The following is a 27,607-nucleotide window of genomic DNA, read 5'->3' as shown; positions in this document are numbered from 1 at the left end:
ATTTTTATTTAAGAAAGGAAACATTAGCAAAACCATAGTATAAGAGGGGTACAGTTCCACACAATTCTCACTACCCGATCTCCATATCCCATCCCCTCCCCTGATAGCTTTCCCATTCTCTACCCCTCTGGGAGTATGGACCCAGGGTCATTGTGGGTTGCAAAAGGTGGAAGGTCTGGCTTCTGTAATTGCTTCCCCACTGAACATGGGCGTTGACTGGTCGATCCATAATCCCATAATTTTATAGTGGCAAACTGAAGGATGGAATGGAATCAAATGACATAGAGTTGGTTTTTTGTTTTTATTTTTTATTTATAAAAAGGAAACATTGACTAAACCATAGGATAAGAGGGGTACAACTCCCCACAATTCCCACCACCAGAACTCCTTATCCCATCCCATCCCATGATAGCTTTCCAATTCTTTAACCCTCTGGGAGTATGGATCCAAGGTCATTGTGGGATGCAAAAGGTTGAAGGTCTAGCTTCTGTAATTGTTTCCCTGCTAAACATAGGCATTGAAAGGTAGTACCATAATCCCAGCATTGTGGTTGACAACCATACTTCCCTGGACAGACAACCTCACCAATGTGTCCTGGTTTTTTGTTCTATTTATCTGGTTTTTGTTTTTGTTTTGTGGGTAGATTTTTAATAGGCAGTGGTATAATAAAATTCTTTTCTAGAAATGGTATCTCAGATGCACATTTTAAATAAAATATTTTAGAAGTTAACAATACAGAACTAGTAATACCAAAGGAGATCATCTGGGACAACAACAAGACAGGACTAGAACTTCAAGAACCCACCAAATCACCAGTGAGTGCAAACACATGTGGCACCTGGACAGAGAGGGGCCTAGGGAGAGATTAAGTGGTTGGTAACAGTCTGGCAGTTTACACACCAACTCCAGTCTGTTTCACCAACAAAAAGACAGTTAAAGGGATAAGAGGACTCCCCTAAGACTCACCAAATGGAACTTTGAGTCTCCATTGCTACTGCTCTCAGAATCTGGAGCAGCTGGCAGCGGGGGTGGAGAGGGTGCTGACACCAGGGAACAGAGAACCAAACAGGAAACTCGAGAGAAGATCTATACCTCATGGTCTAGTGGTGAGGCTGTGAGACTCTTTGAATAACTACTGGATCATCTCTGCCCCCGCCCTGCTTTATCTCTGGGTCAGGAGTCAGTGATTAAGCTAAGAAGCCTACTTATAGTTTAAAAGGCTCCCATAGCCTACAGGGAAGAAAAAAAACAAAAGAGGCTTTTAAGCCACTGAGTTGGAACTCAGGGATTAAAATACTATTGAAACAACTGTCAATTTCCACAACTGTGAACCCTTTAATTACCTTACTTAGACACAAATTAATCCAGGCAAGATTGATAAGCACTTTGAAAAGTACTGAGAGAGGGACCTCATAACATATTAAATAGAATGTTTAAACCAACAAGAAGAAGTATTGGAGAAATGAGCCAGGACAAGAATCCAGCTAAAAGACCCCCAAACACTGAAGCACAAAATAATGAGGTCAACATCCAAACACTAGTTAAGGAAATAATCACAAGAGTGAGTAAAGAATGTGAAAGAACTGTTACTAGAAATGCTGAAACAACAAATGAGACTCTGGAAGAAAAAACTAATTATCTCAAGGTTATTAGAGAGCTGATAGCTGAGCTATGAACACAACTAGCAGAACAAGCTAAAACAGTATCAGAACAGGGTAACAAAGTAGATGAATTCCAGAAAACAGTATAGGGGAGATAGAGTAGAATAAATGAGGCTGAAGACAGAATTAGCAAAATCCAGGATGAATTAGAGACAACTAAAAATGAAGTAAGAGATCTCAAAAAGAGATTGAGATACTGAAAAAAAAAACAGAGACCTATCTCAAAAGAAACATACATATTATTGGTTTACCAGAGGAAGAAAGAGAGGGAGAGGAAGAAAGCGTTCATCAGGACATAATAGCTGAAAACTTCTCTAGCCTAGACAATATCAAAGACATAAAGGTACAAGAAGCCCAGGGGGTCCCAAACAGAATTAACCCTGACTTAAAGACACCAAGACACATCCTATTTAGAATGGAAAGGAATAGAATCAAGAAAGAATCCTGAAGGCTGCAAGAGAAAAACAAAGAGTCACCTACAGAGACAAACCCATAAGATTAGCAGCAGACTTCTCCACACAAACATTACAGGCCTGAAGAGAATGGCAAGATATCTATCAATTGCTCATTGATAAAGGCTTTAAACCAGGACTACTGTATCCTGCTAGACTGTCATTCAGACTAGATGGAGGCATAAAACCTTCTCAGACAAGGAACAGTTGAAAGTATCAACCATCACCAAGCCTGCCCTGAAAGAAGTTCTGAAAGGTCTCCTATAAACAGTCAGACCACCACAAATATGCCATCTATCAGAACACTCTAAAACTCTACAAGAATGGCATTAAAATATCTTCAGTCTTTGATATCAATAAATATCAATGGCCTGAATTCACCTATGCAAAGGCAAGAGTAGGAAGATGGATCAGAAAACACAACCCAAGAATATGCTATCTACAGGAAACCCATCTAACTCAACACAACAAACACAGACTCAGAGTGAAAGGATAGAAACCTATCATACAAGCCAATTGCCCACAGAAAAGGGCAGAAACAGTTATTCTCTATCTGACACTATAGACTTTAAAATAAATAAATTTTTAAAAGATATATAAATTTTTAAAAGATAGGGATGGACATTACTTAATGTTCAGAGGATCAGTCAATCAAGAAGACTTAACAATTATTAACATCTATGCAACCAATGAGAAGCAATCTAAGTACATCAAAAATCTACTGAAAGAGCTACAGCAATATATTAACAGCAACACAGTCATTGTAGGGGACTTCAACACCCCACTCTCTCAACTGGACAGATCATCCAGGCAGGAAATCAATATAGAAATGAATGAGCTAAATGAGGAGATAGATAAACTAGAACTTTTGGACATTTTCAGAATCATTCATCCCAAGAAACTGGAATACACATTCTACACAAGTCCACATGCGTCATTCTCAAGGAAAGACCATATGTTAGGCCACAAAGACAGCAGCAGCAAATTCAACAGCATTGAAATCATCCCAAGCATCTTCTTGGAACAAAGTGGAATTAAAATAACACTTTACAATTAACAAAAGATTAGTAATAGTCCCAAAATTCGGAAGCTCAACAGTATACTACTTAACGACTACTGGGTCAAAGAGGAAATCAAGAAAGAAATCAAAATGTTTCAAGAGTTCAATGAAAATGAAGACACAAACTATCAAAATATTTGGGACTCAGCAAAGGCAGTACTGAAAGGGAAGTTCATAGCCATACAAGCACATATTAGGAAACAAGAAAAAGCACAAAAAAAAAAAAAAAAAAAAACTGATTGCACATCTTAAAGACCTAGAAGAAGAAGAACAAAGAAACCCTAAAGCAACCAGAAGGACAGAAATCACTAAAGTTAGGGCAGAAATCAATAACATTGAAAATAAGAAAGCCGTACAAAAGGTAGTAAATGTTGGTTCTTTGAAACAGTGAACAAAATTGACAAACCTTAAGCCAGACTCACAAAAGAAAAAGGGGGAAAGACCCAAATAATTGGATCATAAATGAAAGAGGAGATATCACAACAGACACCACCGAAATTCAACATATCATGCGAGGCTTCTATGAACAATTATATTCCACCAAGTTAGAGAACCTGGAAGAAATTGAATGAGTGAAAATTGAAATTGAAATCCAAGTTCCAAATGGATGAGTTCCGAGATACCTATAAACTTCCAAAATTACATAAATAGGAATAGATAATATGAACTGGCCCATCACAGCTAATGAAATTGAAACAGTTATCAAAAACCTTCCCAAATATAAAAGTCCTGGACCAGATGTTTTTACAAATGAATTCTAAAAAGGCTTCAAAGAACTAATACCTCTACTTTTAAAAGTCTTCCAGAAGACTGAAGACATTGGAATACTCCCTTCCAGCTTCTAGGAAGCCAACATCACTCTCATACCAAAAGCAGACAGGGACACAACCAAAAAAGAAAACTACAGACCAATATCTCTGATGAACATAGATGCTAAAATAATGAACTAAATTCTAGCCAAGCAGATACAGCAGTCTATTAAAAATATTGTTCATCATGACCAAGTGGGGTTTATCCCAGGCATGCAAGGTTGGTTTAATATACACAAATCAATTAACATGATCCACCACATCAACAAAGCAAGACCAAAAATCACATGGACATATCAATAGATGCATAGAAAGCCTTTGACAAAATCCAACATCTCTTTATGATCAAAATTCTACAAAAAATGGGAATAGATAGAAAATTCCTGAAGATAGTAGAGTCTATATATATAACAAACCTACAGCCAACATCATACTCAATGGTGAAAAACTGGAAGCATTTCCACTCAGATTAGGTCCTAGACAGGGATGCCCACTATCACCATTACTATTCAACATAGTGTTGGAAGTTCTTGCCATAGCAATCAGGCAGGACCAAGGAATTAAACAGATACAGACTGGAAGAGAAAAAGTCAAACTCTCCCTATTTGCAAATGACATGATAATATACATAGAAAAACCTAAGTAATCCAACAAGAAGATTTTGGAAATAATCAGGTAATTCAGTATAGTGTCAGGCTACAAAATTAACATTCAAAAGTGAGTGGCATTCCTCTACGCAAACACTAAGTTAGAAGAAGATGAAATCCAGAAATCAATTCCTTTTACTATAGCAACAAAAACAATAAAATATCTAGGAATAAATCTAAACAAAGAAGTGAAAGGGGAGTCAGGCTGTAGCGCAGCGGGTTAAGCGCAGGTGGCGCAAACACAAGGACCGGCATAAGGATCCCGGTTCGAACCCTGGCTCCCCACCTGCAGGGGAGTCGCTTCACAGGCGGTGAAGCAGGTCTGCAGGTGTCTATCTTTCTCTCCTCCTCTCTGTCTTCCCCTCCTCTCTCCATTTCTCTCTGTCCTATCCAACAATGACAACAACAATAATAACCACAACAATAAAACAAGGGCAACAAAAGGGAATAAATAAATAAAATAAATATTTTTTTAAAAAATTAAAAAAAAAAAGAAGTGAAAGACTTGTATACTGAAAATTATGAGTCACTATTCAAGGAAATTGAAAAAGACACAAAGAAGTGGAAAGATTTTCCATGTTCATAGGTTGGAAGAATTAATATCATCAAAAAATGTGTACTACCCAGAGCCACATACAAATTTAATGCTATCCCCATCAAGATCCCAAACACATTTTTTAGGAGACTAGAACAAATGCTACAAATGTTTATCTGGAACCAGAAAAGACCTTGAATTGCCAAAACAATCTTGAGAAAAAAGAACAGAACCGGAGGCATCACACTCCCAGATCTCAAATTGTATTATAGGGCCATTGTCATCAAAACTGCTTGGTACTGGAACATGAATAGACACACTGACCAGTGGAATAGAATTGAGAGCCCAGAAGTAAGCCCCCACACCTATGGACATCTAATCTTTGACAAAGGTGCCAAGACTATTAAATGGGGGAAGCAGAATCTCTTCAACATATGGTGTAGGAAAATATGGGTTGAAACAAGAACAACAACAACAACAACAATAGCAATAATAACTACAACAATAAAAAACAAGGGCAACAAAAGGAAAAATAAATAAAATATTAAAAACGAACCAAAATATATAAAGAGCTTGCCAAACTCAACAACAAGAAAACAAATAACCCCATTCAAAAATGGGGAGAGGACATGACAAAATATTCATCACAGAAGAGATCCAAAGGCCGAGAAACACATGAAAAAATGTTCCAAGTCTTTGATTGTCAGAGAAATGCAAATAAAGACAACAATGAGATACCATTTCACTCCTGTGAGAATGGTGTACATCAGAAAAGGTAACAACAGCACTGTTATATGGAAAACTGGGAAATGTTATGCATGTACAAACTATTGTATTTACTGTCGAATGTAAAACATTAATTCCCCAATAAAGAAAATTTTTTTTAAGTTCAAAGGAAAAAGAGAAGTTAACTGTACAATAAAATACTAAAGGACAAAGTTAAAAATAGAGCAAAGGGAGCAAGAAATAAGAAAAGGTAAGCTAAAACAAGATGATGTTAATAAGTGTCAGAGCATGATTACCTAGAAAGTGGGGAGCGAAATAGACTAGAAAAGAATCAAGACAATTAGAAAGCTATTCCAATAATCTAGAGTTGGACACCGATTACAATTAATAAAGTTTCTATAAAAAAAAGAAATGAATTAAGTAGGCACTCTGAAAAAGGAATTGATTTAATGTAATTACTGAAAGTATAAAAATAAATGAGAACCAAATGTGAGTCTCATTGTTTCTTTTCTGCCACAGTCATTCCTAGTTATGTTTGCTGTTTGAAGTTTTTAGTGTAATCCTCTAGTGTTTATCAGCTGCGTTGACTCATAATTTTTATCATCAAGTTATAAAGATTTATGTATTATTAACTAGAGAGTATTGTGAGGTAGAAAAATGGGTCAAACTTCAGACCTAATGCATTCAAGTCAGGGCTCTACCCACTGAACAACCTCCCAGACTACATCTCACCTTCTTATAATTAAAGGAACAACTGGTATTTGTTTGTTATTGACATCTTCAGATCCATACTCTTGAATTTTCCAGAGCCCTCTTTCACCTATTTTTTTTCATTTCATTTCATTTTATACTGATTATTTATTTGACAGAAATCTATAAGGAAATCTCTACCAATGAAGATTCAAATTTTCAAAATGGAGCCCAAGCTTCTCTACTCCCATGTCCACAATATGTCAGGTCCCCTTGTTCTGATTCAATCCCAACTTTACGATACTGCTACAATGTCCTATCTTAGTAATGTGAAGAAACTAACATTGAAGTAAATACTCTCATGATATAATTTTCAGTATTAAACTTTTGGTTCTTTTATGACAAACAACATTGAAATAATTATAATAGGATAAGATTTCCTGACAAAGCTTACCAATAGATTATTTTGTGCATGCATGATGTGTAATTACTTAATAAACAACACAAACTCATGCACCTAAATTAAAGGAGGAGAGAGAGAATGAAATATGCTTTTTTGAAGTACCATATGAACGAGCATTACCTTTCACAGATGAAGATGGATTCAGATTCAGTGCTAGGGTCTCTAACAAAGACTTTCTCACAGTACCAGTACTGTGTTCTGTCAGTGGCCTCACAGCGCAACAGCACCTTCTGCAGTTTTCCAAGTGACACTGCTTCTATTTGAAATATATCAACCTGATGGAGACAAGACTTGAAAGAAGTAACTGGAGTCCAGCTCATGACAAATGCATGTAATAGTAACAACTCAAGGACTTCCAGATGCAACCAGAAACAGATAATGTTTCCATGGTCAGTATCAAGTAGTGGTAATAAGGAAAGGAAAATAAGCAAATAATACCTTTACTTATTATGTCTTTTTTGTTCTCTTACAGTTTTGTTTTCTCCACTAATAGTAGCATCCGGGGGGGTCGGGCGGTGGCGCAGTGGGTTAAGCGCATGTGGCGCAAAGCGCGGGGACCGGCGTGAGGATCCCGGTTCGAGCCCCCCGGGTCCCCACCTGCAGGGGAGTCGCTTCACAGGCGGTGAAGCAGGTCTGCAGGTGTCTATCTTTCTCCCCTTCTCTGTCTTCCCCTCCTCTCTCCATTTCTCTCTGTCCTATCCAACAACGAATTGCGTCAACAAGGGCAATAATAATAACCACAACGAAGCTACAACAAGGGCAACAAAAGGGGGGGGGGGGGAAATGGCCTCCAGGAGCGGTGGATTCATGGTGCAGGCACCGAGCCCAGCAATAACCCTGGAGGAGGAAAAAAAAAAAAGTAGCATCCGGGGTTACAAATTAAAAAATGTATATATTACAGTTTGTGGATCTTTTCCTTAGATTAGTGTTCTAATGATACAGTTTATTTATTAAGTGGTCAGGTTGGCGATTGCATGACCTAATATGTAGCACATTTAGTTTTCATGAATTCTGACACACTTTAAAGTATAGAGGAATTGCATTTTTTTCTCTCCCCTCTCCACCTTCTCGCTTATCTACCATTCTTCTTTCCTCAACTAGACCTCTATCATTCAGTCTATAATATAGAGCATATTCTTGGCTTTGCTATAAAAAAGGCATCCTGGAGCCATCTTCCCTAAATAGAATAACTCAATGACGTCTTCACAGAAATATGGCCAATGCTCTACTGAATAGATTAAAAATACTCCTTCACCAATTACTTCACAGAAATATGGCCAATGCTCTACTGAATAGATTAAAAATACTCCTTCACCAATTACTTCCTAATAAAGTATTGCTGTAAAGAACCATCCTAATGTTATCCAAGGAAAGGGTCACAAATTTAATTAAGTCTGATATGTTCCCTGGAATGATAGTTGACTAGTAGCCTGTTATCCTACTATGTGATCAAAATGGAAACTCAGTATTGCTTGCATTTCCTATACAGAATAGGTTGTCTTAACAGATGCTTACATTTTTAGCAGGTTAAATTTCAATTGGTATTTGAAGATATACTTACTACCTGAGTCTCATTTGTTGGTTCCAGTTGTTGATAAAAACCTTCTCTTCTTGAGATAACCCACTTAGTATTCTTTCTTTGTTCCCTTCATTCATCTTTCCTTTCCACTGTTCTTTCTTCACTGGGTCTTATAAACTACTTTAAATTGCCAGCAAACTTTCAGTGCAGTGTAAGTACCAATACATTACTGCAGTGTAAAGTAGTAACATACACTGTTACTTTGTTAAAAACTGACTGTTTCTACATTTGAATCCACCATCTTTAAGTGGGGCAAATTAGTTGAGATGATCTAACGATTGCCACCTCAACATGCTTCACCTCAGACTGTATCCAGAGACTTCACGTGTGGAATGACAACCCTTCAGCTTCATTACTCGGGTAAGACCTTTCCTTTTATAGTACACTCTAATTTCATCTCAGGTAGTTCACTTTCTAACAAAGTCCCATAACCTAGATATACACCAGTTTCTGTGAGAGAGAGCTTATGTGCACACGTATCCATAAACTACTGCAAAATATATACCTGAAAGCAGAAGTACACTAGAGTTTGCAGTGAGTACCTCCCTAACACTTCCTCTCCACTATTCCAAGCTTGGGATCCATGATTGCTCAACAAATTGTTTGGCTTCATATGTTAACTCTCTTTTCAATCACCAGGTTCCAGATGCCACCAGGATGCTGGCTAGGCTTCCCTGGATTGAAAACCCCACCAATGTGTCCTGGAGCTCAGCTTCCCCAGAGACACACCTTACTAGGGAAAGAGAGAGGCAGACTGGGAGTATGGACCGACCAGTCAACGCCCATGTTCAGCGGGGAAGCAATTACAGAAGCCAGACCTTCTACCTTCTGCAACCCTCAACGACCCTGGGTCCATGCTCCCAGAGGGCTAGAGAATGGGAAAGCTATCATGGGAGGGGGTGGGTTATGGGGATTGGGTGGTGGGAATTGTGTGGAGTTGTACCCCTCCTACCTTATGTTTTTGCTCACTAATCCTTTCTTAAATAAAAAATTTAAAAAATAAATAAATAAATAAAAATAAAACAAAGACTCATGAAAGTCAAAAAAAAAAGAACATTTAGAAGAGCATATTTCTTTGAAAAACAGATGACTTTTTACTATAAAGTTCTACAAAAGGACTTACTTAAATGTTAACCATTCAACTGTTTTTTCCTGCTCCAATTTTAAGAGAAGTGTTTCTTCTCCGGTTTAGAATATTTGTGTTTAGAGCAAAGAAATGTGAACATAGAAAAAAAATTTTTAATGTGTTTTTAAAAAAAAACTTCTCTTGTTTAGGCTAAAGCAGAACTAGCAATAGTTCAGGGATGGAATTTTGTTAAACAAGAATGGGGCTGTGCATCTTTTCAGGTGTGACAAACTGTGGTCTGTGATAGAGTCACTGTCTTAGCCTACATTCCCAAAATGCTTTGTAAGGGATGTGTCATAACACACATATCACCTGTCATATCAGATACTACTGATGTGCCATCTCTGACCTCTATGTCCATTTCTGGTCTTACCAGTTGCTTTGTTAGATAGTCTGAGCAGCTGACAGCTTTTTTCCTTAAACACCCCATCTCGCTGCCTGAGAATTTGGCCACATGAGACAATTTTGAGATTGTCCCATGGTGTTTCTCTGATATTCCCAAGAAATCCCAGAAATAAGCAGCTATTAATGTTCCTATATTTGATTTTTCCCCATTTTCTACATCACGTCCCCACTACTTCACATCAAAAGTGTTAATTATGATCACCTCCCATATAAATCATCTGTAACCTAGTCTTAGTTTATGATCTTCTCAAGGGCAAGTTCAATCTACAATACCTCAAAGTCTAGAAATACTTCCCAGTTCAGCTTTCTGTATTTTGTTTGTTTTTTAATTTCTTTATTGGGGAATTAATGTTTTACATTCAACAGTAAACACAATAGTTTGTACATGCATAACATTTCCCAATTTTCCATATAACAATACAACCCCCACTAGGTCCTCTGTCATCTTTCTTGGACCTGTATTCTCCCCACCACCCACCCCAGAGACATTTAATTTGGTGCAATATGCCAATTCCATTTCAGGTTCTACTTGTGTTTTCTCTTGTGGTCTTGTTTTTCAACTTCTGCCTGAGAGCAAGGTAATCCATATTCATCCTTCTGTTTTTGACTTATTTCACTTAACATGAATGTTTCAAGGTCCATCCAAGATCGGATGAAAATGGTGAAGTCACCATTTTTTACAGATGAGTAGTATTACATTGTGTATATATACTACAACTTGCTCAGCCACTCATCTGTTGTTGGACACCTGGGTTGCTTCTAGGTTTTGGCTATTACAAATTGTGCTGCTAAGAACATATGTGTATACAGATTATTTTGAATGGGTGTGTTGGGTTCCTTAGGATATATCCCCAGGAGAGGAATTGCAGGATCATAAGGTAGGTCCATTTCTAGCCTTCTGAGAGTTCTCCAGACTGTTCTCCACAGAAGCTGGACCAAATTACATCCCCACCAGCAGTGTATCAGGGTTCCTTTGACCCCACAACCTCTCCAGCATTTGCTGCTGTTACCTTTTCTGATGTATGACATTCTCACAGGAGTGAAGTGGTATCTCACTGGTGTCTTTATTTGCATTTCTCTGACAATCAAAGACTTGGAGCATTTTTTAATGTGTTTCTCGGCCTTCTGGATCTCTTCTGTGGTGAATATTCTGTCCATGTCCTCCCCCCATTTTTGGATGGGGTTATTTGTTGTCTTGTTGTTGAGTTTGGCAAGCTCTTTATATATGTTGGTTATTAAACTCTTATCTGATGTATGGTATGTAAAGATCTTCTCCCATTCTGTGAGGGGTCTCTTGTTTTGGGTAGTGGTTTCTTTTGCTGTGAAGAAGCTTTTTAATTTGATGTCCCGTAGATTTATGCTTGCCTTAGTCTTCTTTGTAATTGCATTCTTTTCATTGAAGATGTCTTTAAAATTTATGCGGAAAAGAGTTCTGCCAATATTTTCCTCTAAGTATCTGATAGTTTCTGGTCTAACATCCAAATTCTTGACCCACGTGGATTTACTTTTGTATTTGGTGAAATATAGTGGTTCAGTTCATTCTTCTGCATGTTTCAACCCATCTTTTCCTACACCATATGTTGAAGAGATTCTGCTTCCCCCATTTAATAGTCTGGGCACCTTTGTCAAAGATTAGATGTCCATAGATGTGGGGGCTTACTTATGGGCTCTCAATTCTATTCCACTGGTCAGTGTATTTATTCATGTTCCAGTATCAAGCAGTTTTGATGACAATGGTCCTATAATACAATTTGAGATCTGGGAGTGTGATGCCTCCAGTTCTGTTCTTTCTTCTCAAGATTGTTTTGGCAATTCTAGATCTTTTCTGGTTCCAGATAAACATTTGTAGCATTTGTTCTATCCTCCTAAAAAATGTGTTTGGGATATTGATGGGGATACCATTCAATCTGTATATGGCTCTGGATGTTTGTTTCTTAAAGCAACTTTAGTCTTGATTTTATAATTTAACTTGGTCTATTAGACATGTGCTGCCTTTTGATTACACCATAGGATACTTTGTAGAGAAAATGACAACTAGCCAAATAGATGACTAATGATACATGCTGTGGCTGGCATGAAGTAATTGTGAAATTAAAACAAAAAGCATTTTACTGCATTCTATGCGTTGAAGAAAACAGCAGGATAATGTGCAAACAGGGTAGACCAGAGAGATGATTCTCCTGATAGGGTGCCCTTGTTGCTGTATGAGTGACTCACAGTCCAAGCTGCACTCTCTCCCTTTATCAGGAAAAATAAACCTACAGCAGGAGAATTGTGTGTGTTCAGAACCCAAGCAAGGCAAAAAAAATTCAAATTAAAAATAAATTAAATGAACCAAGGAAAAATAACACATTTATAGTTTTGGTTCTAAATCTATGTGTTTAGTCTTTTTCACATACTGAGTGCAATTATACTTCCTATCCAGTTCTGTTACTACTTTAAAGAATTTATGTATTGACTTTCTCATTTCTGGGAGTGAAAAAGCAGAGCACTGTCAGTTATATGTAATCTCGGAGATTGAGTACCTCACACAGGGAAGGTACATATTCTACACACTGAGATGCATCCCTGTCCCCTTTCTGCCCGATTTTAAAATCAATTTCAAAGACGCACCTATCCACACACAAACTTTCTACACTGTTTACACAATGATAAACTGAAAAAAAGTTAGTCATGAGCAGGACATGTGACATCCTAGCAAGTAACATCTTACAAAGCATGCACACTGGCAGACCAACCAGCAGGCAATCAGAAGAGATGGTGTTTTCAGCACAAACCACATAGTGGTGGGGTGGGAATCTAGCACTGATGAAAAACTAGAAATCTTTTTTAGAAAATAACATAGTTATTCACTGATCACTAAAATGTCATATTCATAAAAATACCTCAATAACAACATTTTGTTTTGCTCAGAATTAGTATTCTCTACTTGTAATGGCAAAAAAAAAAAAAAAAAAACAAACATAACTTAGGTTTTCCCTCAACCAAAAAATATCTATATTTTTTGTTCAATCTGCTAAAATTTTCTACATAAACTGCAGGAACAGATAAAAGGCTAAGGTGATAAAAAAAAGGTCCCACTGTTTCAAATTTTTCATAAAGTTCAACTGCAAAACAATTTGAAAAATAACACTCTCAACTAGTTCAGAAGTCTTTTTTCTTTTTTTTCCTCAAAAATTGAGTTATATAATCCCTACTTTTAATTTCAAGCCCCTCAAAAGTACTTTATTTACACATCAAAAAATTTAGAAGTGGAATGATTATGTATTTTACTATAATTCCTCAAATATCAATCATATAGAAGAACTCATGCTTGTATGTAACACCTTAAGGGAAACAGTGAAGGCACCTAAAGTGTAAAAATAATATATTTGGCTATAGAAAATATATTTTTAAGAAGTTATTGTGCTATTTTATGAAATATACTGTAATTGTCCTCCTATGACCTGACCTTTTAGTGAAATTCTTTGTAATTTTCAGTCTTGACAGAGCATGTTTATATATGTATATATGTTCTCTGGTACCATCTTAATTCATTAATTTTAAGTATTTTATTTTGTTTTATGGTTTATTGCTAAACAATCTTAAAAGCAAAGCACATTAAGAATTGAAACATATGTAGATAAAAGTGTTCTACAGACACCTTTCACAGGACGGTGAGAAATTGTACCCATATAACAACAATCATACTATAAACCATTAAGGCTCCACCAATAAAATGTCAAAAAAGAGAGAAAATAATAAATTATCTGATGAATAAAATAATAGAGACAAAAAATTATATTATTATGCTCTAAAATTGAAGGAAAAATTTTAAAATGTTGAGCACTTTTTGAATTTCTAATATGTACAACTACCTTGAAAGAGAATGCTAAGAACATGGGAAAGTAATTTGTGTACTTACCTGTCCTCTTTGAAATTTTACCGGCATGTTAGATTTGTATAGCAATCTAATGCCAGAATCCCCCCTCTCTCCATAGAGACACAATGAAACTTCAGACTCTGTTTCTGCTTGCTTCAGTTCCCCAGTATGGACATCAACACAGTATCTCACCACTAGTAAAGTAAAAAGAAGAGAAACAAGATGAAATCCATAACCTTGGAGTTCATATAAGCAGAATACAAATCCATGGAATAGGTTATTGTAAATATATATATATATATATATATAATTCTGAGAATTTCTCAAGATGCTATTGACTGACATTTTTTTATCTTTCAATTATTAACTTATTATAAATTGGATATTTTACCCCCATACCTATGGACATCTAATCTTTAACAAAGGGGCCCAGACTATTAAATGGGGAAAGCAGAGTCTCTTCAACAAATGGTGTTGGAAACAATGGGTTGAAACATGTAGAAGAATGAAACTGAACCACTGTATTTCACCAAATACAAAAGTAAATTCCAAGTGGATCAAGGACTTGGATGTTAGACCACAAACTATCAGATACTTAAAGGAAAATATTGGCAGAACTCTTTTCCGCATAAATTTTAAAGACATCGTCAATGAAACGAATTCAATTACAAAGAAGACTCCGGTAAGTATAAACCTATGGGACTACATCAAATTAAAAAGCTTCTTCACAGCAAAAGAAACCACTACCCAAAACAAGAGACCCCTCACAGAATGGGAGAAGACCTTTACATGTCATACATCAGACAAGAGTTTAATAACCAACATATATAAAGAGCTTGCCAAACTCAACAACAAGACAACAAATAACCCCATCCAAAAATGGGGGGAGGACATGGACAGAATATTCACCACAGAAGAGATCCAGAAGGCCGAGAAACACATGAAAAAATGCTCCAAGTCTCTGATTGTCAGAGAAAGACACCAGTGAGATACCACTTCACTCCTGTGAGAATGTCATACATCAGAAAAGGCAACAGCAGCAAATGCTGGAGAGGGTGTGGGGTCAAAGGAACCCTCCTACACTGCTGGTGGGAATGTAAATTGGTCCAACCTCTGTGGAGAACAGTCTGGAGAACTCTCAGAAGGCTAGAAATGGACCTACCCTATGATCCTGCAATTCCTCTCCTGCAGATATTTCCTAAGGAACCCAACACATCTATCCAAAAAGATCTGTGTACACATGTTCTTGGCAGCACAATTTGTAATAACCAAAACCTGGAAGCAACCCAGGTGTCCAAAAACAGATGAGTGGCTGAGCAAGTTGTGGTATATATACACAATGGAATGCTACTCAGCTGTAAAAAATGGTGACTTCACCATTTTCATCCGATCTTGGATGGACCTTGAAAAATTCATGTTAAGTGAAATAAGTCAGAAGCAGAAAGATGAATATGGGATGATCTCACTCTCAGGCCAAAGTTGAAAAACAAGGTCAGAAAAAAAAAAAAAAAAACAAGTAGAACCTGAAATGGAATTGGCATATCGCACCAAAGTAAAAGACTCTGGGGTGGGTGAGTGGGTGGGGAGAATACAGGTCCAAGAAAGATGACAGAGGACCTAGTGGTGGTTGTATTGTTATATGGGAAACTGAGGAATGGTATGCATGTACAAACTATTTTATTTACTGTTGAATGTAAAACATTAATTCCCCAATAAAGAATTTTTTTAAAAAAGCAAAAAAAAAAGGATATTTTAGATTATAAACAAATGCCCAGAGGACTTACAGCCTTTTCAAGAACAGAAATAAAGCATTTTTAAATGACTCATTTTATGTATGGCATAAAAGGACATTTTGTGCTTAATATTTTAGTAGGAGGGAAGGGGCTGGAGGATGGAGACAATACATCAGGGGTGGGGAATATCTGGTCCATAGGAAATCATTGGCCTGGCCCTGCCAAGGCAACTACACACTGGACTCAGAATTCAAAATCTAGGGGCATTTTTTTCTAGCAACATTACGTGATAAGTTTTAAGCTAATAATATTCGAAGTCACACAGATGATGTTACAAATATCCAAATCACCCTTATCAGGATAAAGACCTATCGAACACAATTCCTAAAATTTAAACTGATGGAAGATTTAATGAAAATATATATCAAAAGTGAAGTGACAGCACAGATGAAGCACAGACATGACATTTTTTACTCTCATGTCACCTTAGCCCAAAGGAGACTCATATGAAACTTTGGGATTAAAGTGTTCATGTTTAACCCCTAATTCACTAGTGACTCAGGTTTGTGATATTGAAAGAGCCACTTCTCTGTGGGTAAAACAATTCCCTTAGAAGTGGAAAAAAATGTTCTCTAACTACATAGTTCAGAAGTACATTTAAGTAAGGTTAAAGCCATTTGTGCATGTGATACAAACTACTGAAGGAAGATTAATAACACACATGGAAAAAGAGCTTGTTCTCCTTTTACTACAGGAAGCTCACAGACAATGTCCCCATCTGCTTGCATGCGAGATAACCACACATTTGCTGTAAAATCTAGGGTCTTCTTACTCTTCATATGCTGCATGGTTACCTAGGATAAAAAGAAACAGTGATATAGACCAGGTTCTGTGAGAGAGAGCATATGTTCACACGTATCCGTAAACTACTGCAAAATATATACCTGAAAGCAGAAGTACACTAGAGTTTGCAGTGAGTATCCCCCTAACACTTCCTCTCCACTATTCCAAGTTTTGGGTCCATGATTGCTCAACAATTTGTTTGGCTTTGTATATTAACCCTCTTTTCAGTCACCAGGTTCCAGATGTCATCAGGATGCCGGCCAGGCTTCCCTAGACTGAAGACCCCACCAATGTGTCCTGGAGCTCCACTTCCCCAGAGACCCACCCTACTAGGGAAAGAGAGAGGCAGATTGGGAGTATGGACCGACCAGTCAACACCCATGTTCAGCAGGGAAGCAATTACAGAAGCCAGACCTTCTACCTTCTGCAACCCACAATGACCCTGGGTCCATGCTCCCAGAGGGCTAGAGAATGGAAAAGCTACCATGGGAGGGGGTGGGATATGGAGATTGGGTGGTGGGAATTGTGTGGAGTTGTACCCCTCCTACCCTATGGTTTTGTTAATTAATCCTTTCTTAAATAAAAGGAAAAAAAAAGAAAAAGAAACAGTGACTAAATTGTGTGATTTCCAATTCTTCATAGAACTCAGAATTCAAAATATATCCCACAAATTGCTAAAATGTACTGCATAGACTGCAGATTGTTGCTAGGAAGAGTATTGGCTGTTGCTTTTTAGTCAATTATTTGTTAAAAATAAAGATTTATTTTATTTCTTAGTCTATATTTCCCTAATAAAGAGGAAGATAGAGGGAGAAACAGGAAAACAGTACCCTAACATCCACAAAGTTTCATTGGTCCTGTCCTTTGTGCTCCCAAGCAGTGCTAGGACTTAAACCCAAGACCTCATACACAGTAAGGCATGCATTTTATTTATCTTTCTTCAACAATTAGACTGATGATAACTTTGCAACTTTATAAAGACAGTAAAATGGAGACTGAAAACTTTTAAATGAATTCTGATTCAGAGTTCTCAATTTCACCTACAGCCATGGATAAAGAAGTATTGCTTAGAAGGAATTCCAAAAAAAAAAAGTGTGTTCATATTTGTATATGAATTTATGTAAGTCAGACATGATGACTTTTTAATTTCTAATATTTTATAACATCAAAGAAAAAATCTCTGGGGAAGGAGGGGAAGTAAGTGGGTGGAGAAGGCACTAGGGTCTTGGTGCATGATGGTGGTAAAGGACTTAATTTGGGAGTGTTTTGCAGACACCTATCATGGAAGCTGAGAAAGAGTACCCATGTGTCAACAACTGTACTATAAGCCTCAATAAATAAAATTATAAAGATGCCTCCTAATGATTTTTTAATGTTTATTTTTTACAGTGTACTTAGGCTGTGGAGTAGTTCTCAGCTGCCACAAAGTACCTGCACTTTCCAGAATGAGTTAAATTGCCTTTGCCCACCTGTTCACTAACCTTCAGCAGACCGCTCATTAGTTCTTGTTCCTTTGGAGCTATTCCATAAGAAGTTTCACTTCACTTTATGTTCCCCTTCACATCTCAGCAGAAGACTTCCAGAAAGAATTTCATAATTGGCCTGCCTTCCCTCCAATCACAATGGATGATGTGCCCTTTTCCTTTCAAGATACAGTTTATCTTCTACATAAGTCTCTATCCCTCCTAAATTTTCTGTCTCCTGGCCAAAAGAAGCCCCCACTATTTATTTCTCAAGTGACTTGGTCATGGAGCCCACAGCTGTGACCCTCTCATTTCCAATTTTACACTTCTGAAATCCTCTCTCTATACAGTCTTAAAAGAAATTGTTTTAAAACTGAAATGTGATCATTTTGTTTACTACTCACCACATTTTCAGTAGAGTTATCTATTGCATAAGATCCAAAATCCTTGTGCTTTGTGCCATGTACGCGTAACCTGCTGCGTTACCGCCTGACCCCACCAATGTAGCAGATAACTCCACCAATGTGTCCTGGAGTCCAACTTCAGATCCCTGCCCCACTAGGAAAAAAGAGTGACAGGCTGGGAGTATGGATAGATCTTCCAACGCCCATGTTCAGCAGGGAAGCAATTACAGAAGCCAGACCTTCCACATTCTGTAACCCATAATGACCCTGGGTCCATACTCCCAGAGAGTTAAAGAATAGGAAAGCTATCAGGAGAGAAGATAGGATACAGAGTTCTGGTGGTGGGAACTGGTGTAGAGTTGTACCCCTCTTATCCTATGGTTTTGTCAGTGTTTCCTTTTTATAAATAAAATTTTAAAAGAATCCAAAATCCTAAACACAATGAGTAGTCCATGATCAGATCCTACTTATCTTGATAGATACTTCTGCCTCCCATGTTACATTCTCAGCATACCAATGTGTTTATAGTCCTGGCACATTCCCTCTCACCTCAGAGTTTTCACACTTTTTAACAGATTCACTGCCAAGCTGAGAGTGTTCATTCTTCATTACATAATTCTGACAAAACTTCTCAGAAGAAATCTATGCTCTGTGAGTGCCCAATCTGGGTGAGGTGGCCCTACTTTGAAATCCATAGCAACTTACCCATTTATGATGATAATTTAGCATCTAATATTTGACTGGCTTTGTAGAAGTGACTGTGTCCTACTCATCTTCGTGCTCCCACAAACTCTCAAAAGTCAGTCCTTAGGTTGTGAAATGAATGATTATTTAACTACACAAATAACTAACTGAAGAGTGTGTTTTGTCACTAAAATAGATCAGGGTATACTGTGCCTTTATTTGATTCAGCCAAGAAATGACAAATAGAATCATATATCTGAAGTTAGGAAAACTGAGATTAAAATTTATATCTGCCATTTTATAACTGTTTAACTCTTGAATATCATTTTTCCCATAGGATAAGTGGGATGCAATTCCCACCACTAGAGTTCTGTATCCCACCATTAGAGTTTCCCTAATCTTTATCTCTCTGGGAGCATGGACCAAAGAACTTTATAGGTAACAGAAGGCAGAAGGTCTGGCTTCTGTTAATGGCTTCTCTGTTGGACATGAGTGTTGTAGGTCGATCCACACTCTCAGTCTGTTTCTATCTTTCCCTAGTAAGGCAGGGCTCTGGGGAGGTGGGGTTCCAGGACTCATTGGTGATGTTGTCTTCCCAGAGAGGTCAGGTTGGTGTCATGGGAGCATCTACAACTTGGTGGCTGAAAAGCATTAAGATATAAAGCAGAACAATTTGTTTAATAATCAAGAACCTAAAGGTAAGAATATATCAGATGAAATTTGGGGTCTTCTTGTTGAAAGGAGCTAAGAAGTCTATTTTAGATATAATCCAAATGGCCCATGACTTCACTAATATTTGACTGAGCCCAACAGCTAACATGTAGGTGGGCTAGGAGTATTGACTGCCCCCAGAGTATTCTTCCTATCCATCCTCTCCCTCCCTCCCCAGAGTCCTTTACTTTGGTGCAATACACTATGTCCAGTCTATCAATTTTTCTTTTATACCGAAATAGATGCTGGAAGAAGGAGAGAGAAAGAGAGATACTGTAGCAAGACCACCATCCATGAAGTTCCTCCACTTCCATCCACAGTGCTCCCATGAAGTACTGGGCTTCAACTCAGAGCTACACACAGCAAGGCACATGTTATGGAAAAGTTTATCTCTGGCCCCAGAGATCAAAATTCTTAACCACTATTTATAAAGTGTGGCCCCTCTCTCTCTAGCCTCCTCCTAGAAAGTGCACAAGGAAAACTTCAGCCAGATGCCAGTTCTTATTACCAAAAAGAGAAATCCTAATCTAACTCCCTGACTATGAATATGCTTGGACGTTATGATGAGGACTATTTGGAAAGAAAGGAAAGGCCTCATTTGCTTCTCTTCCCTTAAATAAATCTGAAGTAGCTGTTTCTGTTTCTTCTTTTCTGGGTCCCACACTATAACTTATCAGTCAAGGAACTTATAAACAAAGGCAAAATCCCTAACTTCAAAAGAAAGAGATCCCCAAAGGCTGTGGGATTACAAAATCATCTTTTAATCCCTCTCTATTACTTATACCATCCTCCCAGTATAGCCCTCTGGCATTTGCAGTATCTTAAGACTCCTAGTATGTTTTCTCTGAGGTAGTTGTCATTCTGATCCTCTTTAACATCAGGCAACATAAGAAAAAGAATGTCATAACCCTAAACAGCTGGGATTGACACTTCTTTTCACCACAGGTTTACCTCTTATGGTAATATACTACCTATTTATTCTTTCAGAGATGGCCCTGTCACATTTTCCCTATTTGTCTTTTGTGCTTATTTAAAACAACTGAGATACCCAAAGGAATAAGGAAAAGGTCTAGTATATCCAAAGGAGGCTCATGACTGTGTTGTGGACATACAGAATCATGAAGTCAAAGTATGTTGGCCACCCTCTCTTTGATTCAAGTTCCATATCTTTTCCATTAGGATTAAGACTAAATGGAATTAATATCCAGCAGTAATCCACAGAAAATACACTTGCATTATACTTTGTTTTGTAAAATACTCTTCACATGTTATTTAATCATTTCTGAAAGGATAAACTGTATATAACCAAAGTCAACAATGCTTCTTGAGAGCTTAACTCATAGTTATCTATTGGATACTGTGTATAAAACAAAGCATGTATTCAAATGCAAAAAGTTGAGAAAAAAACTTATAGAAACACAAATTTAAAATGTCATAAACCTTCTCTGCCTGAATCACCATCCATCAGTTTCCACATGCTGCCACGACCCCACCTGACCTCCCTGCACAGATGACACATGGTGAAGTGTCCAGAAACCTCATCTCTCCAGAGTCCTACCCTACCAGGGAAATATTAGGGACAGAACAGGTCTGTCTAAGAGTATGGATCGACCAGGAAACTGCCCACATGTCAGCAGGAAGCAGTTACAGAGGCGCAAAACTCCGTCCTTCAACATCCCAAAAAGAATTCTGGGTCCATAATCCTAGAGGGAAAATGTTGAAGGGTAAGGTACTACCCAGAAAATAGGAGTGGTTACAGGACAGGTGTGGCTTAGAAAGGTGGAAGCAGAGCTTTGGGTTTTAAAAAGTTGAACCTTTGAGCTTGCTTTCTCTCTGCCTGGATCACCATGTGATCGCCATGTATGTGTTGGTTTCTCTCTTACTCTCTCTCTTTCTCTCTCTCTGTCTTTCTCTCTCTCATTCTAACATGTGATTGTTCTCAGTTTTCCTAGCAAAGTTTAAAGTGCCTGAATAAGAAAAAAAAATAAAATAAAATTTCATAAATCTTATTCTATAAAAAATGTAACACTGATTCTATCATGTACTCAACTTATATAGTAATCATTTAAAGAAATAGTGGCATATAGTAGCCAAGGCATTTGTTAAATATTTATAGTATAATATACTAGGTCTAGTACTGGAAATCAGGGAGCAGTCCTAGCTCATTCTATATTTTCTTTCTGGAACTTGAAATATAAAAATAGAATAAGGTTTAAATATGTTCTCAGAAAACAAAGTGTTCTTCCAAATCAGACACAAGTTAAAGCTTGACTATTTTCATATTCCTGGCACTATTCCTTATAATAATACCCTATTTGTTGCAGGACTATACAAAGAAGACCAACTATGGTATTTAAAATTGACTGAGGGAATATCAAATCCAGCAATTTATATTTGGTTCAAATAAGTTGGCATTTCTTTAAACTACTGGAATCTTTTGAGATTAAACATTTGACTGGAGATTTTGTGAAAAGAGAAAGTCGATTTTTCCTGCTGCTCGGTGAACTAGAAAATTCTCAAAAACAAACTGCTTTCTTACCGCCGTGCAGAACTTGTTCTTTCTTTTCTTTTTTGTTACCTTTACTTATTTATTGTATAGAGACAGCCATAAATCGAGAGGAAGGGGGAAACAGAGAGGGAAAGAGACAGAGAAACATCTGTAGATCTGCTTAACTACTTGCAATGCCTTCCCCTTGCAGGTGCGGACCAGGGGCTCATACTTGGATCCTTTCTCATTGTAACATGTGCTCTCAACCAGATGTGCCACCACCTGACCCCCTTCTTTCCTGTGATTTTTTTAAACCTTAAGTGAATAAGTAATTGAAAACAGAAATGCTTTAAAACTAGATAGACAGATAAATATACTAGTTTTGTCTCTTGCTTTCATTTCCTTTCTAAGCCACACCTACACCTATTACAACTTCTAGGTGTTCTTCCTTTTTCCTCTTCCCTCTCAGATAAAAGAAAAATCACTTGACTTCTTCAAGTGTTCTCCAGATTCTCTCCCCTTTCAGTGATGGTTCAAACACAAAAGTTCCTGGCTACACAAATACTGTGTCCTGGTGGAACTGGGTTCAGAGACCTCTGGTTATCATCCCATAACATTACCCCTCTGAATATATGGACCAACATTCTTTCAGGATGCAGAAAGGAGGAGTTCCAACTTCTGCAAATGCTTTTCCTCTGAAAAGCCATGAATGATGGCTAAATAGATAATTTTCTAAAGAAGAGATACACATGACCCACAGACACATGATGAAATGTCTCACTTATCATTAAAGAAATGCAAATTAAAACTACACTGAGATACCATCTCACACTTGTAAGAATGGCCTATATAAACAACACAGGAAATAACAAATGTTGGTGAGGTTGTAGAGAAAAAGAGATGCTGCTACACTGCTGGTGGGAGTGCAAATAGTACAGCCCCTTGGATAAAAATGGAATTACCTTATGATCCAGTAATACCACGACTAGGCACTTATCCAAAGAACACTCAAACCCTAATTGGACAGGACATATGCACCTCTATGTTAATAGCTGCACTATTCATAATAGCCAAAGTGTGGAAGCAGCCTAAATGCCCATCCACAAATGACTCGCCAAATAAGTTATAGGACATATACTTCATGGAGTATTATTCTTCAATTCATAAAGAAGATTTTGTGTTTTGGGGGGACAAAATGGATGGAACAAGAGATGATCAGGCTTATAAAAATAAGTTAAAAGATGGCAGACAACTATTAGATGGTTTCATGTCTATGGGGAATCCAGAGAACGCATACAGATGAACTTGCAAAAAAAAAGAAAAAAATATATATATAAACAAAACTATTTCTAAAACTTTGTTAGAACTATGGTGGTTATCATTGGGAGGTAGATGAAGAGGGGACACAGAACTTTGGTTGTGGGTGCTGTGTAGAACTATATCTTATAATCTTATAATCTTGTAACCTACTATTAATCATGTTTATATAAATGATGTACTAGTATAAAATTAACAAATGCACCAAAATCTATGACCGACTTCAACTCAAAGGCTCAGAAAAACCAAGAATTATTGTTCTATTAGAATCAATATACCCAAGTCACAAGTAGCATGTGGTGTAGAGGCATCCCAGACACTGAAACAAAGCACTGATCTGAGAGTCACAAAGAATACTGGCCTTGAATGCTTACTAACAACAGGAAGTGAACAAGCCTCCCAAGTGCACCAGGCTTTGTCTATTCACATACACCAGTTTATCCATAGATTATCCTCCATTCTTTAAGTGCTAAACCAGAGTATACAGTTTCCCTCCATACTGTGCATACAAATAACAAAGTATTGCAAGTTCCTTATAAATATCTGGTAAGTAATAAAATGTATTTTATTATTCCCACAGCTACTCATCCAGTATCTACTATATGGCAACAACTATTGTAGGAGATGAGACTATAACTGAGTAATATAAAGTTCCTATTCTCAAGTTTCTCAGAGTTCTCAGACAATAAACAAAGAACAAAAATCAGATAATTGTTCTACTACAAAGAAAATAAACAAGGGAAATGTGATTGAAAGCAACTGGAGGCCTATTTCCAGTTAGGCAAAGGTGACTCCAAAGCCAACGGCTTAAACACACTGAGTGAGGGAAAATGGCTAAAAAGGGCTGAAAAGATGAAAGGGGCCAGATTAAACACAGAGATGATATGATCCCATTGATTTTTAAAAGATATTTATTTTGTGAGAAAGATCAGAACACCACTCAGTCTTACACAGTATGAACTAAACCTGAGGCCCCACAAGCTTTACCCATTGAATCACCTCCTTGGTTGTTCTTCTTGATATTTTTAAAGACTTATTTATTTCTCTATTATGAGAGGGAAAGAATGAGAAGATGGGAGGAGGATAAAGAGAGAGGACTAGAGCACTGCTCAACTGTGGTAGGATGTGGTGCTGGGAATTGAACCAATTATCTCTGGGGTAACAGACATGTAAATTGGTGATCTAACAGACTAAGCTATTGCCTTGGCTCTTATACTAATATTTTTTAAAACTCATTCATTTTGGCTTTTTTTTTTTTGAAGATTGGATATGGCAAGAGACTTGAATAAATAGGAGAGAATATATAATAATGAGGAGGAGAAGTGATGGTTAATATAGCGAAGAAAAAGATAAGCACCTGATTCATCTAAAGAGTTATAAGGAAATTTCTGTGGCACTGGATTTTAGAGCCTTTGGAAATAAAACAATACAAGAAAAATCTGTAATGTCTAGCATGGATAACTAGGTAGATGACAAAACCATCTACTCAGTAAGTGAAACTGGTGGAGAAGTAAGTTAGGTGAGAGAATCAATAGTGATGACTAAGTTTTACTTGGTTTTTTTTTTCTCTTGACAGTCACAGCTTATGAGTTAGTCAAGAAAGTATTAATGAGCCCTACTTTACAATATGAAAAATAAAGAGAAAAATTTATTAATCTTCAAGCCATATGTTCTAATAATGGAAAAATACACACTTTCTGAGTCCACAGAAGATACCCTTTGATCATTGCTGATCAGCCACTCTCTTTAAAATGGTATTTTCCTTTGACTCCATCTAGTATACTTACCATTTATACAAAAATTACTCACAGCCCTAACTTTTACTTTAGTTCTAATGTAGATGCCAAATGTTAACATATTATAATAAAAATCAGTATCAGGGGACTGGGTGGTAGTGTACCAGGTATTAAGCACACATGACAGGAATCACAAGGACCAGTATAAGGAACCCAGTTCGAACCCCTGGTTCCCCACCTGCAGAAGGGTCATTTCACAAGGTGTGAAGCAGGTCTGCGGGTGTCTATCTTTCATGCCATACACCACACCCATTGCAAGTTTTACTTTGTGTTCTACCTTTCAGTCCCAGTTCCTTAAGTTCCACCTATGAGTAAGATCGTCAGATACTCATTCTTTTATTGACTTACCTCACTTAACATTATTCTATCCAGATGAGATAAAGTTTCATTCAAGATGAGGCAGAGGAGATAACTTCATTTTTAATAACTTAGTAGTATTCCATTATGCATATATACTTAGTCATGTATCCTTGGGCTATTACAAACTGTACTACCATGAACAAGCATATATATAGATTCCTTCGGATAGATTTGTCTGTTTCCATTGGCTAAATCCCCAGAAGAGAAATTGCTAGGTCATAAGTAGGTCCATTTCTAGTGTTCTGAAAAGTTGTTTTCCACAAGGGTTAGAACAATTTACATTCCCACCAGCAGTGTAGAAGAGTCTCTTTTTCCCCATATACTTGCCAACAATTGTTGTTACTGCCCTTTTCTAATGTCTGATTTTTCACAGGTGTAAAGTAGCATCTCATTATTGTCTTTATTTGAATTTCTCTGATAATAAGTGACTTTGAACACTTTATCATTGGTCTTCTGGGTCTCTTCTGTCCATGTCCTCGCCACATTTTTTAATGGAGTTGTTTATTTGTTGTTGTTGTTGCTGCTGCTGCTGCTGAGTTTAATAAGTTCTTCATGTATTTGGATACTAGTCCTTTATCTGATGTATGGCATATAAAGATCTTAACCCATCCTGTGGGATGTCTTTCTGTTTTAGTATCTGATGGTTACCTTTGTTGGGCAGAAGTTTTAGAGTTTAATGTCCTCCCATAGGCTTATTTTTATTTTTGTTTTCCTTTCCATTGGACTTAAGTGTTTAAAGATATTTCCAAAGCATAGATCATGAAGTGATCTACCAACATTTTCTTTTATCTATTTGATAGTTTCTGATATAATGTCCATGTCTTTGACTTTCACTTGGAATTGAATTTTTCCTATGGTGATATGTGGTAATCCAGTTTCATTTGTCTGCACCTCACTTCAACATCATTTCCCCAACATCATTTTTAGAAGACACGCTCCTTTCTCCATTGAATGTTTTGAATTCCCTTGTCAAAAATCAGTTGCCTGAAGGTATGGGTGATGTGCTTTCAATTCTATTCCATTGGCCTACGTGTCTGTTTTGGTTCTAGTACCAGGTAGTGTTTATTACAGTAGCCCTGCTATATAATTTGAGACTAGAAAGTATAATGTTTCCAATCTTGTTCATTTTTCTCAAGATTGCTTTGGCAATCTATATATTTTCTCATTCCTGATAAACTTTTGTAGCTTTTTTTTTTCCTAGTCCCACTGAGAAAAATTTGGTGGTACTCTGACACAGGTCATATTAAATCTATATATTGTTCTGGTTAGGATAGTTACCTTGATCATGATAATTTTTCCAGACCATGAGCATGGAGTATCTTTTCAATTTCTTTGTTTCCTGTTCATTTCCTTAAGCAGTAACTGATATTTTTCAGTGTACAAGTCTTTCATGTCCTTTGGTAAATTTATTCCTAAAATACTTCATTGTTTTTGCTGCTGTAGTAAAAGGAATTGATTTCCAGATTTCTTTTTCTTCTAGTATTTGCATAGAGGAATGCTACTGATTTTTCTACATTGTTTAATTTCTACTGGATTCTTTTTTATTTTCTACATATGCTATAATATCATCTTCAAATACTGACAGTTTTACTTCTTCTCTTCTAAACTGTACCCTTTCAATTCCTTTCTCTTGCCTAATACTATGTCTGGGACTTCCAAGACTATGCTGAGTAGTAACAATAACCTAATAATTCAGTTAGCTGTTTCTTGATTAAAAGTGGTTCCTTGGGATCTCATGCTGATCATCTGCACCAGAACACTCCATAATCTCAGAGAGTTGAAATAAGAGTGTT

At 37.1% G+C, this 27,607-nt stretch overlaps 1 protein-coding gene across 1 annotated transcript in view; it reads right to left on the bottom strand.

The window, feature by feature from the left end:
- RP1 (RP1 axonemal microtubule associated) overlaps positions 1-27,607 on the bottom strand; it is a 180,182-nt gene that overhangs the window by 13,828 nt on the left and 138,747 nt on the right. The window contains exons 19-21 of the mRNA XM_060198887.1: positions 16,470-16,602; positions 14,058-14,209; positions 7,164-7,318 (exon numbers count right to left, since the gene is read on the bottom strand). Coding sequence (XP_060054870.1) covers positions 7,164-7,318; positions 14,058-14,209; positions 16,470-16,602 — 440 coding nt within the window. The remainder of the gene's footprint in view (positions 1-7,163; positions 7,319-14,057; positions 14,210-16,469; positions 16,603-27,607) is intronic.

The sequence above is a fragment of the Erinaceus europaeus genome, chromosome 1 (genome assembly GCF_950295315.1).
Source record: "Erinaceus europaeus chromosome 1, mEriEur2.1, whole genome shotgun sequence".
NCBI lineage: Eukaryota > Metazoa > Chordata > Mammalia > Eulipotyphla > Erinaceidae > Erinaceus > Erinaceus europaeus.
This window is presented reverse-complemented; position numbering and strand designations above follow the sequence as displayed.